The sequence below is a fragment of the Falco punctatus genome, assembly GCF_963210335.1.
Source record: "Falco punctatus genome assembly, chromosome: 5".
NCBI lineage: Eukaryota > Metazoa > Chordata > Aves > Falconiformes > Falconidae > Falco > Falco punctatus.
This window is the reverse complement of record NC_137584.1, coordinates 37,628,468-37,642,438: the sequence shown is the minus strand read 5'-3', so window position 1 is coordinate 37,642,438 and position 13,971 is coordinate 37,628,468. Positions and strand designations below refer to the sequence as shown.

Here is a 13,971-nt window from a genome sequence, read left to right as displayed (position 1 = left end):
TTCCTTCCAAGAAAAGAGTGACCTTTTTATCCCAGCGAGGATGAGGTGTAGAGACTGCAGTCAGGTTGTACTTCACCACCACCAGCACCACAGTGCCAGAGCAGACTGCAGTGGTCATACTCATATAATTAATAGGAATCTGCAAGTCTCAAGAAAATGAGAGATGAGATGCTGTAGAAATCCATATACCAGGGAGACTCCAGAAAGAAGTTGAGTGAGTGGAGAGCAAGAAGCATTACAAGCTGCACTGCAACCTCCAGAACAGGATATTCCTCCACATCTAATTAACTGAAGAAAGAGGGTATTTGTGAAAACAGGGAGAAATAATTCTTATCAAACAGCCCTCAAAAATCTTGTGGACCTCTTGTCAAAATGGTTCAACAGTATCACAACACTCAGTAATGCCATGACACTTTTCCGGTGTTTGTATCATTAAAGATTCAAATCCTATTCCTCATAGCTATTGTACACATGTCCATCCCCTTTGGAACTGTGGGAACAACTGAAACAGGACAAATACATCATGTTCTTAACGTACTACAGAACTTTGTTAGATATAAGAAACAGAATAGAACTGATTGAGGAAAATACTGGAGAGAGTAAAATCAACTCTCAAATTCAGGTGTTTGGTATGTAGCATAAGTCCTCTGGACTTTGCACAACTGACACATGGGAAGCTAGTAAAAGAGACTTACAAAACTCCTATTGTGAGCGATTATTTCCATTCACAAGCTAATTACTCTGCAATTGCAAGTTTTTGGAATGCCTGCATCAGTTCTTCTGCATATACTAAGACCAGTCTTTGGCAGAGAGGCAGCAGACAGGACTGTGCTTTCTATCACTCACCATCTTTTCTCTTTCTGGCCCCAAATTGCCTTACTGTCACTTTTCCTCTTCAAGCCTACTCTCCTCCTTTCCTTTCATGGAAGTAGAGACAACGAAGAGTCAAAGTCAAGAGCACACAATGCTCTGAATTACTGATCTACAATGCCTTCCAACAAATTCTGAGCTACGAAGAAACATGGCTTCATGTTTTAACCAAGAGAACTTACCACAGAGAGACATGGTTAGTGAAGTTGAAAATTTTCCATCATAATCTAGTGGTTTACAGAACTTTGCCAAACTTATCCAATAAAAATTAATTTTCCATTCCAGGTTCTCAGTTTAATTTGGGAAGGAGAACATTCATTTTTGGCTTAATCTTTATTTCCCCATTCCTCTCTGTAAAATAGATGTGACAATATTTCCCTGGGTTTTTTTGATGATAAATCCAATGTTTATGAAACCTAGGTATTCTAGTAGTTTACGCTCTTCCATACAGTTCCTAAATCAACCATTTGGCTCACACCCTTCTTTCAAAAAATGCTATGAAGCAGTTGTGCAACTTTGGTAGAATCTAGGAAGTGTGTATTCAGTTGTTTAAAAAGAATGTTAACTAATCACACTTCTCAACCTAAAAAGCATTCAAACTCTTACCTCCCACCTTTCAAGAAATGATTCAAAGCCCTGAGGAAGAGGTTAGGCTGGGATGTAGCATTCTTCTGAATTGTCACATTGTGTAACAAGATTCACTGGGTCAGAGAGAAGTAATGACAAGCAAGTACAGATGAAAGCCCAACTGTAGCTAAACACTGAAGCATTCATGAGCATGGGAAAGATCTTTACTCTGATCTTTACTATAAAGACTGCTTTTGCATTGAACAACTGACAGACAAAACACACAGAACATAGGTGGGAAGACAACTTTCCCACTGTACTTCATTCCTACAATTCTATCCTAACAGAACTAGTGTTAAGCTTCTTTCTGATACTGTTTTTCTAGCCCTATAAATCTTAAATATTTAGGTGTGGTGGTTCACCTTCAAAGAAAAAATGGCAGAGTCTCTAAATATATCCCAGAATAGTTCATTATATTGTGGCAGCTATCATATTCTCTTCTTGTGCTTTTAAGGAAAGTAATAGCAAATATTTTAAATCAGAGTAATTTTGACATGTAATACAACAAAATCTCATTAAAAGAAAAACATCATCATAAAAAATTGTATAAAAACAGCTTCTGTTTAAGTAACTCATCACAGATATTTGCTAGCCAATAATAGTCTGAATTCTAAGAATAAAATGTTAACTTTGTGCAAGACTGAAAATAAACTTTTCAGTAAATTTATTTTTAACTTCAATAATGAAAGGAAAAAAAAAGAAAAAAAGTAACCCAAAGGAAATTGTACTTTAACAGAAATTACATTCAAGTATTCATAAGAGGAATAACTCCAATATAAACACTCTCCCACTATTACTCTGCCACCATTCTAGTTTTACTACATTTCTGATGCCATTCAAATTGTTTTTCTATTCTATACTTATTAGATAATTTTAGCATATTCTTTTCTGTAGAAATAAAAGAACAGTAAGTGAATTACAAATGATACCATAACACTAGCCATAAAAAAAGTATTAATTCAATGACAGAAGAGCAGATTTTCAGCAAACCAAATGTAATAAAGAAAGCAAAACAGTCTAGCAAGTACTTAGAAATACCCAAAATGCATATGTGCATATAATCTATTATAGACTTTAGCCAAAGTCAATCCCTTTTTTTTATATTAAGACCAATTTCTTGTAATAAAAATACTGATTCAGTAGATACTGCTATTTCCTTTCCATTTCTGTCCAAGGGTCAGCCAAAAGTAAAAATCATTTACCTGTACCAACAGTTTCCAAACAAGTTTCCTGCACCCCTAACCACATACTTACATGTGTTTCCTTTCACTTGAAGTTTGAAGAAAATTTGGTGTATTCAGTTTTCATTAACCCACAGTGTTAGAGTGTATTCAGCACCTTACATGTGTATACAAGCTTGTTCTTTCTTCTTTAAATTTGTAGCAAGAGACAGGGAAGAAGGGCGAAGGTCCCTCCTTGAGGGAAAGAATTTGTAGCCAAATGGAAAACTATTTAATTCTGCTGCACTGGTAGAGAGAGTGTGTTAAATAAATTGACCCTTTATCTGCAGAGCTCCACTGTAAATTCTTTCCTCTGTTTTCTTATACTCTGTCTTCAAAGCAAACTTGTCCCCATCTGTTCCCGCTGCCCCCTGGTCCAATCCCTGGCCATATGCATTTGAGTCAAACTACTTACCCTCCTACCCCCTTCTGGGAAGGGAAAGAGGAGCAGCAAATCAGAACAAGAAACACTGAAAGCATAGCGGAAAAATTGTCCTTGTTATCAGCTCTTGCACAAGGACCAGAAAAGCAACACCAGTTTCAAAAAAAACCTTTTGTGACTGCTGTGGCTTTGAACTGGAGCACGTATATTGCAAACAGATCACAGGGGAGGTGAAGGGCGGGGGGGGGGGGAAAGACGCTGTTATCCAAGATACCTAATTTGACCTTACACAAATAGAGATTTTTTTTCTTCAAAAGTTTTGCATGGATTGGCCAAAGTCATCCCTTTCCTGAGACTGTTTTTTCTAGTATTTCAAATGAGCTGCAGAAGATGGAAGTTGTTAAAGCCTCTTGATAGAAAAATAAGTAGTTTTACTCACAGTTTTATGAAAGATATCTGGATTTATTAATAAGGCATTGGTCTTCATTTACCTCCATTAGTGCCATCAAACCTGGTGCACACTCCTACGCTACATCATATAATTCCTTGGCTTGCATTTCACCATCCCTTGTTTACACTGGGGCACATCTTCCACTGAACCATGTATATTTACTCAATCTCAAGCTGAAAAAGCACCTGAACTACTTATACTAAAACTGAAAAATAACAATCAGCCTGGAGCAGACACCCAGCATGGAAAGTTTCAGCCCAAAATGTTCTCAATTATAAGCCTGAAAACAGAGTTATAGTGGAAAGTGTTAGACTACCTTAACTATAGTCATCAGCGCCAAATCCACACATAATAAAATAGATTTCACAAGCATCCTAAGCACTGATTAATGCTCTTCAGCACCAAGATATCTTGTACACTTGCCACGTGGTAGCATGGAAAGGCTACTCAAGCCTATCACCAAGACACTGAGTATAGTATACCTTCTCAGAGTCCCTTCCCCTTCTAGTGCCACTTATGGACGCTGTATTTCTGGTAGTGACAGGAAACTGCATGCTACAGCAGGATCCCAGTTTCCATCTGAGTTCCTTTGACATAATACAAAAGGAGTTAACAGTGAAAATTAATAATGCTCTTTATTATTAAAAAAGTTAATATTATCAAGATGAATCATCTTTCAAGCTCCAGGGGATGCTTCTCAATGTATCAGTGTGCTGGCAGTTATAGGTAACACAGTTTGAATTTTCCTCACTAAAAGAGATTACCTAAACAGATCTAAACCATATCTCAGATTCGCCTCTGTAAGGCACCCTTCTTAGAAGCTTCAAATTCATATTTTACCTGGGTTTAGTTTCTATGTAGTTAGCCAGTTTCAAAGTCTCACGTATACGATTGCTTTTATTTGTCTGCCTGTGCAATTTACATAGCACCAAACTGCTGTATTTAGGTTGTGGTTACTTTTATAAGATACTTAGGTTTGGCAGAGTGTGGAATTATTACTTGAAGATTTAGTTCTAAGAAAATTTACCTGACCTCTCATTATGAGGCAGCATGGTTGAATCACACCCACTCTGGAACTGGATCTTTCCCAACTACTGCTAAGACTCCTTTCTATATCAACTATACCAATAATTGCATTCCCTGTTCGTGTACCAGTGTTGACTGTTTGACAGAAATACTGCAAGATGTAGATGATGCAGATGATCTTCATTCAGATGTTTAGGCATAACAGGGAATTTCATTAGCTTTACAAAGGATTACCCCACCTTAATAAATTTGCAAGCATAATGCAACCAATTAGTGGGATTATATCCATATGTACCAGCGATACCCAAAATTCAGCTGCTGTCAGTTGTAGACTAAGAGGTATACATATAGAAAACACAAGTCCTATGGATATAAAGCTATATATATATCCACTCTTAGCACCTCACTGCTGGATGAATTCTAAAATGAACCTTTTATATTCATATCTACTTAGACTTCCTGTTTTGCCTAAATTTGAATACAGTTTATTTTCCACAAAATTACTTTTCTTTAGCAAAAAGGCTAATTTCTCATACTTCCACTTAACTCTCAAAAGTATTACCAAACTTAAACACTACAGCCTCTTAAAGTTCAGTCTGACAGGCTGCTAGAAAAAAAGGTGTTCTGTAGTAGTTAAATAAGCACACATCCATAGCCAGCAGAAAATCCTCCATTACTCTCAACTGCTAGTCTGGTTTTATGGGGGTCAGGTCTGAGGTGCAGAGGCATAGATAAAGCAAATAGACTGACCTGACCAAGAAGCACACAAGAGCACCTAATATGCTCATGTTCACTTCATTCCACTGTTCATAAAATCATCTACCAAGGGTAAGATTTTCATTCATCTTCAAAGGTATCTCAAAGAGACAGCAAAGTAACGACACACTGTAAAGTCACTACTGTATTAATAAGAAGCAATATTTATCTCTTCCCTCCTAGAATAATAGGCATAAAAGCCAACCATGCTACCAAAGAATCCAAGAAACTGAGGTTCAAGAGTAACAAAAAATTGTGTTCTTAGGAAGGAGATAGATTTCCTCCAACAAGAGCTGGCAGAGAGGTAGTTGCAGTCTCTGCCATTCATCCTCTGCCATCGATTTCCTTCTGCCAAGCAATGTCAGTCCTGGTTTTTCCACAGTAAACATTAGTAATGTTATTTTCTCCTGATTTTTTCTCTAAAAGACTATCTTAGTTAAACAATACAGACCTATAAAATAAACCTTGAGCAATATATAACTGGGAAACCAATGATGCTGAAAAGCTAAATACCCCAGATAGCCCCTACCGCTGCTTCATATAACACATTTTGTTCTGCAAGCCCTCTGGTATGAAGTGTAGACCAAGACAATAAGTACTAGACAACACCACTATCAGACCTTTCTAAAAGGAAATTTTCAGTACAGAAAATATCCTGCTTTTCCAAATCCAATATTAAAGTCAACACTACAGCATACTCTTGTATCAAAGATACATAAACATCAGCAATACTCCCAAGATACAACGAACTAAACATTCTGAACTATTAGCAAGTCCTGTCTCCCCCATTTACATACGTCCATACCAGCATATCTGTCTCAACCTCCTGCCTCTTCCCTCATCTGTAGTCTTTTATCTTCCATTCATTAGTGTCTAAAAAGTTCCAGTGAAATTGTGGTCTCAAAGGGAGAACGACCAACCACATAATTTCATCATTCACATCTTGGGGTTCTTGGTGTGTTTTTCTCTTTGCTATCTAGACCCTTTTATGCAATTTTTGACCTAATCAGGTATAGTTTTGTAAGCTTATCACAACACTGAAACACAAGGGTGGAAGCATTTTGTATAAATAAGATCAGAGTAACTGATCACATAGGTAACAGACCTGAGCCACAGAAAATACTAATATCTTTAATAATATATATATACAGCTATGGCAGTCAAGAAATAGATCATAAACTCCTATGGCAATGATTACATTAGAAAGTAGTGCAGCACAAGAGGAGCAGATGTATAGAAAAAAACAGTGCTGGCAACCCAACCTCCAAATGTATTTTGGTGTTTTACTTTGGGCTGTCTTATCTCTGATGCTGTGGACTGAACACTGTTAGTATATAGAGAACACTTGGTTTGCTCAAGGAGTTGCCTTCCCACCTCAGCCTCACCTGAAAGGAATCAATCTGCACAATCCAAGACTGTAATACAAATCAAAGCACTTTAAATGGGGTGGGCTGGGAGACATGCTTCAAGAAGAAGTGTGCTCACTCTGCACCAGTGCACCATAATTCATACACTAGAGAAAATAAGGGGGAGAACTTTAAAAATTTAAACTACTTCAAATTATAGAGCTCCTTTCACTATGGCTTCTCAAAGACAAAATATATGAGGCAGAGTAAAGTAGATGAAGAGTTTAATACATAGCAGCATTGCATTTTGAATGCATTTATGGTTGACAAAATAAGAAATAACACATTTAAAGCTGCCTGTCTTGATGTAAGATGTTCTGGATTTGGCTGGGATAAAATTAATTTTCTTCTCAGTAGCTGGGTGCCGTACTGTGTTTTGAATTTGGTGGGAGGATAATGTTGATAACATGCTGATGAACTGTTTAGTTATTGCTGAATAATGTTTATACTAAGACAAGGATTTCTCAGTTTCCAAGACCCTGCCAGTGAGAAGGCTGGAGAGGCACAAGAAATTGGGAGGGGACACAGCCAGGACAGCTGATCCAAACTAGCCAAAGGCATATTCCATACCATAGAACATCATGCTGATTTTGTAAACTGAGGTGAGTTGGCCAGGGCCTGTGGATCGCTGCTTGGGGACTGGCTGGGAATCTGTCAGCAGACGGTGAGCAATTGTATTGTGCATCCCTTGTTTTTTCCCTTCCCTTTGGATTCTAGTCCTCTCTCCCTCCCTCTTCTTTTCATTATTATTATTGTTAATGTTTATTGTTGTTATTATTATCATTATTATATTTCAATTACTAAATCGGTTTTACCTCTACCCTCAAGTTTTACTTTTTTCCCTAGTTCTCTTCCCCATCCCAGTGTGGGGCAGGGTAGAGTAAGAGGCTGTGTGGTACTTAGCTGCCGGCTGGGGTTAAACCATGACATAAGAATAGATAAAAATAAAATTAAGAGTTCTGCTATATAATATTTATTTCTCTTGTCCTTATCAAATAAGTTATTAGCCTAATCCAATAAGGAAAGCCATAAATCTATTATGTGATCTGAGCCAGTGAATTTTACAACTAAACATATATCTGGTAACAAAATGTTAGAGTATATTGCTCAGTAGGACTGATATTCTATTTGGAAGATCAACTTCTGTAACTATTTAAAACTAAGGTGTCAGCTATAAACAAATTATACAGTTTGTGTTTTGCCAGATACAGAGTCTTGTATCTGAAAACAACTGAATCTGCAAGCACTATCAGATCCAAGTTTGCATCCAGCCACCACTCTCAGATTTCCAGAATTCTTTGGATATGCCCCCTGATCAATATGCTTCCAGCATCACTCACATAACTGGATTTTACTCTAAACCCAGTTTTGCACAAATGTTAATATTCAGGGGTTAACAAGTGCTTGGTACACTGGTGTTATGTATAAGCATCAAACTGCCTTACCCTGTCTCCTGTTACTCCTTTCAGTGTTGATGCCCTCTGGAGAAGAAGAAACAATCTTCCTACTCTTTCTAGCTTTGGTGTCTTCACAGTTGGAAGGCACAAATTCAATCTGGGATTTAGAATGTGTTTCAAAGACAATGTTGTAGGCAAAATCCTATACTTTGATGGAAAGTGTAAATAAAATGGAAGATAATTTCATACATTACCATTTATTTTTGCTATCGATGTAGCAACCTGTTATGCTGAAAATCTTCTGGGTTTGCAGTATGGGACAGTCAGTGTGAACTGTGAGCCCAGGCTTTGGGATTTGGCATGAGCACAGTTTTATGTTAGCAAATTCCATTTCAGCGCTAGGGTCAAAATGTGCCCCTTAGTCTACAGCTCAAAGAGAGCTAGCAAGAATGAATCTGAAAACAATTAAAGAGCCAAATCTTTATTTCTGCGTTCCCTACTTCATTTCTGGAAACTTGGAATTTATTCAGAGAGCCCTAAGGTCTTCAAAGACAAAAATGAAGAACTTAATTAGACATGAAGTAAAACAGCTAACTGGAACTACATGGAGCACAGGAAAATATTAGCTATTTCTATTTCTAAAAGTAGTATTTCACACTCTCCAGATATTTTTGTCCTTTTAAACTAAGATTTCTTTGGTCAACAAATGTTTAGGTAAGAGTTTTTGTACAGAGCCCAGGAAAATGGAAATTTAAACCCAATGAGAGTATTTGTCCAGCATCCTTAATACTATCATCTGATAGTCAGAAACCTCAAAATATCCACTTATAAAATAGTTAGAAGTTAAAATATTATGTGTATTCCATTAAGAATAAGTCAGCCCATGTCATTTGTAACCTTAGGCTATTTAAGATGAAGAGAAGATCCGATATTAAAAATGTTAACTTTGTACATTTTCTAATCACAATGAATTATGGAAAGGATAATCTCAGTTCAAAACCAGGATCCTGTGAGTGCCTGCTTTGATCAGACTGTCAGGTCCTACACAGCTCTTGACAAAGGTTCTCTTAAAGAAATTGGAGTACTCAGGGAAACACTTTCAACCCATGATTTACAGTATGTACAAATCTCATACTAACACACACAAAAGCAGTTCAAATAACAAGTGGCTACTTCAGCCACACAGAAGCTATACAAAGCTGCTTTCATAAAAATATGTCATATACTTTGTAAGTACAGAAAAAGGCAGACAGAGTTTGTATCTCTGTTTAAAATAACATATTTTGGTTTTTTGATTGTATGCCCTGTAGAAATATGGTTTTGATTTTGCTATTAATCAATGCAGCCAACATATTCCTCTCTATCAAACACTTCAGATATTGTGAAATATAAAAGGCAGTTTAAGATTAATGTCTCTCAATTATATTCCAATTCTGCCTCTTTTGGCTTTAAAATCAATCATATTTGTTAACCACAGGCTGCAAGCGTTGCACTTCATAAATTAAATGCCAAGATGATTGAAGATGCAGTTGCTAGTCAGTGGAAAGTTACATAACTTATTTCCAGAATGCTTTATTTCAAGATAACACTTTGTATCCACACTGCTGAATTTTTATGCAGCTTTCTGAATTCCAAAGAACGTTCAGTCATAGAACACCATCTGCAAAAATATGTGGCTTTCTGATACTCTTAAAACTGTTCCAGTTGTACATCAGTCCACCTGTCAGGATGTTATTAGTTTAACAATATGAATGGATTGTTCGGTGCCTTGATCAATTTTCTTTTTCAAAAGGAAACACAAAAGTATATCCAGTCTTAACACTTTAAAGAAAAGCCTTCTAAAAATGCCGCAAAACTGTATTTTGTCCTAACAGTACAGCTATAGCAAGAGTCCGAAACTTCACTCAGTTTTCCAGAGGGGACAACAAGAACAATGAAAGTTCTCCACAGATAAACGATGCAAATTATGCAAGATTCCAACCCAGAAGCCACACTAAAAAGTATTGACTGGCACTGTGCCCACCAGGGATCACATGCCAACTGGAGCAGGATGCAGTCCAGCTATTCAGCTTCCTATGACAAGCAACTATGTGCCAAGAATTTGGAGTAAGGGCAAAATCATGCTCTATACCTTTCTTTCCTTTTATCAGCAGTAGTACCAAACAACAGCCTTATGCAAAAAAAAGAGGACAAAAGGTTTTGTGACTGCACCTCTTTTCATGCTATTCAAAATCAATCTTTATTAGTAATCTTGATTAAATATATCATATAGGTGAGCTGAGATCAATATTACATGCACTTTGTTTCACACATAAAGCAAAAAGCCTTTCTTCTGCATTGCAAAATACATTTTCAAATGTAAACTACCAGAAATTTGAAAAATATATTTTATCACGCAAATGTCAAGAACACATTAGCTATTGCCAAATCTCCAGCAATCTGCCAATAAAACCTCTAACCTTCACACATGATTGGAACTAGTATTTCAAAACTAACCACAACAGCAAATTCCTCCTGTTCTGAATGTGAAGTTGACCAGAAACCCTGTGTCATAGCCCTGATGAGTCACCTAAAAATACCTAAAGGAAAGTTAAACAGCTGTCCTACCCAGATGTTTTGAAAGGATGTGCTTACAATGAACCCAACCTCAGCCCAGTTTCAAAGGCCTATACTACAAGCTAGCAATCATCTATTTCTTAGCAAACAGCAAGAAAAATATTGTGCCAACAGCGCAGGACTTAAATTAAAATTAGGTGCATACTCAAAAAGGTAGTAATACACTTTAACTCAGGATTCTTTGCTAAGTGTAATAATTAAAATGTAGTTGACATTGAATGAGAAGATAACCTGTCTGGGGAGGAAACACACACAATCAAAGTTATACCATGAATTATGGAAAGTTCTAATTACAGCTGAATGACTTCTCATTTTGTATTCAGCTGACCGGTTCACAAGAAACCAGTAATAAAAGATTCATCACCCTGTATTTGGGACCTTAAGTGAATTAATGTGTAGCTGCTACACAGTTCCTAGTGGTCAGATACATACACACTATGTAAAGCTGCCATACATGGAATACCATTTTTCCCACCTTTGATGGCATGTGACAATTTAGAGTCAAGCACTATGAAAACTTTTAGAAATGAGGTTTTAGCAATTACTTTGAGCACTAAGATTTGCTTGTTCAAGGATTTTTCAGGCAAAACAAAGAGCAAACAGATCAGGAATCATATGTGACTACTACATATAAATGAATTATATGAAAATATAATAGACCTAAGTTTTGCATATTGAGCTGAATCCTAGAAACACGCATAAAAAGACTACTTTGTCTACCATATGAGTAGCTCATATAATTCAGGAGGAAAATAAGCAAAAACACTACTTACACATTTGTCATCTGATCCACTGGCTAGAAACCGTCCGCAAGGAGATACTGCAATTCCACATGGATAGCAGCGGCTACTGTGCCCTTTGAAATGACGTTCACACCTTCAGAGAAATTTCAGTCTTATTAACACCAACTAAAAACTAGCTTTTTTACTGCCATTTTCATGAATCCCGCTGGTCTCATCCATTTTTCTTAGTCTACAAATTTACCAAGGCAAATCCACAAATTAAAATTTTAAATATCCCTGCAGTAGGATTTTGACAAAACTGAAATACCTTAAAGAATATTAGAAACTAAAAATAAAATGAACGCACAAAATTATCCCAGGACAATGGCCAAAACCATGCTTTGGCCTTATTGAGTTTACAAAGATAGAAACAACATTCCTATTTACAAATGAGGAGCTGCAATGCCTACCATTGAGCTACCCCTTGTTAGCCATCTCAGCAGGGAAAGCCAAACTCCCCTGCATTAAGGGGAGGGTGTTGTGAAAGCCAGTCTGTTCTGTGAAGCTTTAGAAATCTCCCTCAAGTAATTTATATCAAATGAATATCCAGTATGTGGAATCAGAACACAAATATTTATTGCTTGCTCTTCTTATACCGGAATCTGGATATTTAATCTGTGTCGCTCTATTTAGTGCACTATTTTATTGGATGTGGAAAATGTGAGAAAGGCAATATCTGAATAAGATTCCAAACTGATAAATCTACTTATCTACCCTACAACTGTAGATAACTTCTTACCTATCTGTGTTAATACAGTCTAAAGAAAAGAATGCATTTAAATTTAACACAAGGAATTAATTTCCTACTTTTCATGTTAATATTGCAAGGTAGCATTGCAGAGTAAGTTTTTGACAGCTGAGCACGCTTGTCCCATTTAAAAATAATAATGTTTTTAATGAGATGAAGATTAATATCCATCTAAAAAAATCCATGACTCTGAAGAACTGATATCTTTGTAGTCACTATAAAACTGAGGAACGAAGTAGTATTTAGAGTTGCTTAAGTGTTAAAGGACATTTTAATACAAGTTTAAACCCATTCAGAATTATCATTTACATATGTATACCTCATTTCAGAGCTTTGTTTTTTATATCTACAAGGTATCATTTCAAATCAGACATAATAATCTATGTTATTCCTTTGGCTTTTTTATGAATGCTATCAACCTGCCCTGCTCCTTACAAAACAAATACATATACTTTTTCCATAATACAGATGTCACACATTCTTTTTTTATATATGTGCTTGGTCCAGGAACAAATTTGAAATAGTAACATCTCCTGCCAGCACCTGTGATATACACTTTTTCCTGGCCAGTGAAATCACAGATGCTATGTTAATTCGATTGACTGAACCCATGTGCAGAAATCTCTAAATTTTTATACCACGTTGTTCTGTCTTAGACATACATGTATGTGCGGGAATGTGCTGAATGCCAAGTTGATTTCATTCACCCAGGTGAAACAGGACTACTTAAACAAAAGCATCACTTTGTGACTAATCCAATGTCTATCACTTACTAAAGCATAAAAAACCGACACTTCTGAATGCACGAAAATACATCGTTTTACAGAGCCTAACTCTGTACTGTCACCTAACTCTGAACTTTCAAAGATAGTACATACTTGGCTGAATTTCTGTATAAAAAAGAACCCTACTGATACCAATGGACATTTTAGGTATATAGTAACCAGACCTTTCACCTCAAGCTAGTTCTACCCTAAAACTGTTTTAAGTATTCCTATTTAAGAAAACACTACAATTCGAAGAGAAGCAACTTGTGAAGACAGTCAATTACTATGACTAAGATGTAAAAACATTCTTCAACGTCAATTTGCACATCATTCTTACATGAATATTCAGAGACTTTCAATAACCAATGGCTGCATTTGAGTCACTGAATAACCTGCCTCTATTCAGGCTTCCTATTGACAGTAAAGAATACTAGCTACCTCCGTCTCCTTGAATGCAGCATTTAACATATATGACTCCAAAGGTTAGGCAATGGAGGACAAGTCACAGAATACATATTTGATTTATACTTTCAAAGATCTTTACTTTTTGCAAGATAACTTAAAAGAAAAAGTAAAGGGTAGCATGTTGTTCCCATACCACAGCATTCACAGAATCATGTAATGATTGCAGGAACCTCTGCAAGTCATCTTGTCCAACTTCTCTGCTCACCTAGAGCTAGTTGATGAGGACCATGTCCAGATGGGTTTTGAGTATCCTCAATCTGTAAAACTCCACAACCTTACTGGGCAACCTGTGCCAGCACTCAGTCACTGGAAATGGTTTCTATAATTAGTTGTTCCATTACCTTCCTAGGGATCAAGGTGAGGCCGACCAGTCCATAGTTCCCTGGGATCTCCTTCTTGCCCCTTTTTGAAGATAGGAATGGCATTTACTTTCATTCTGTCTTCAGATCTCTCTCCTG

At 36.7% G+C, this 13,971-nt stretch overlaps 2 protein-coding genes across 2 annotated transcripts in view; one reads left to right on the top strand and one right to left on the bottom strand.

The window, feature by feature from the left end:
• LOC308064285 (UPF0669 protein C6orf120 homolog) overlaps positions 1–13,971 on the top strand; it is a 361,466-nt gene that overhangs the window by 284,984 nt on the left and 62,511 nt on the right. The gene's annotated exons all lie outside the window — the stretch shown is intronic.
• Positions 1–13,971, bottom strand: part of WDR27 (WD repeat domain 27) — a 146,012-nt gene that overhangs the window by 75,737 nt on the left and 56,304 nt on the right. Inside the window, exon 22 of the mRNA XM_080388533.1 lies at positions 11,525–11,627. Within this exon, the coding sequence (XP_080244659.1) occupies positions 11,525–11,627 (103 nt within the window). The remainder of the gene's footprint in view (positions 1–11,524; positions 11,628–13,971) is intronic.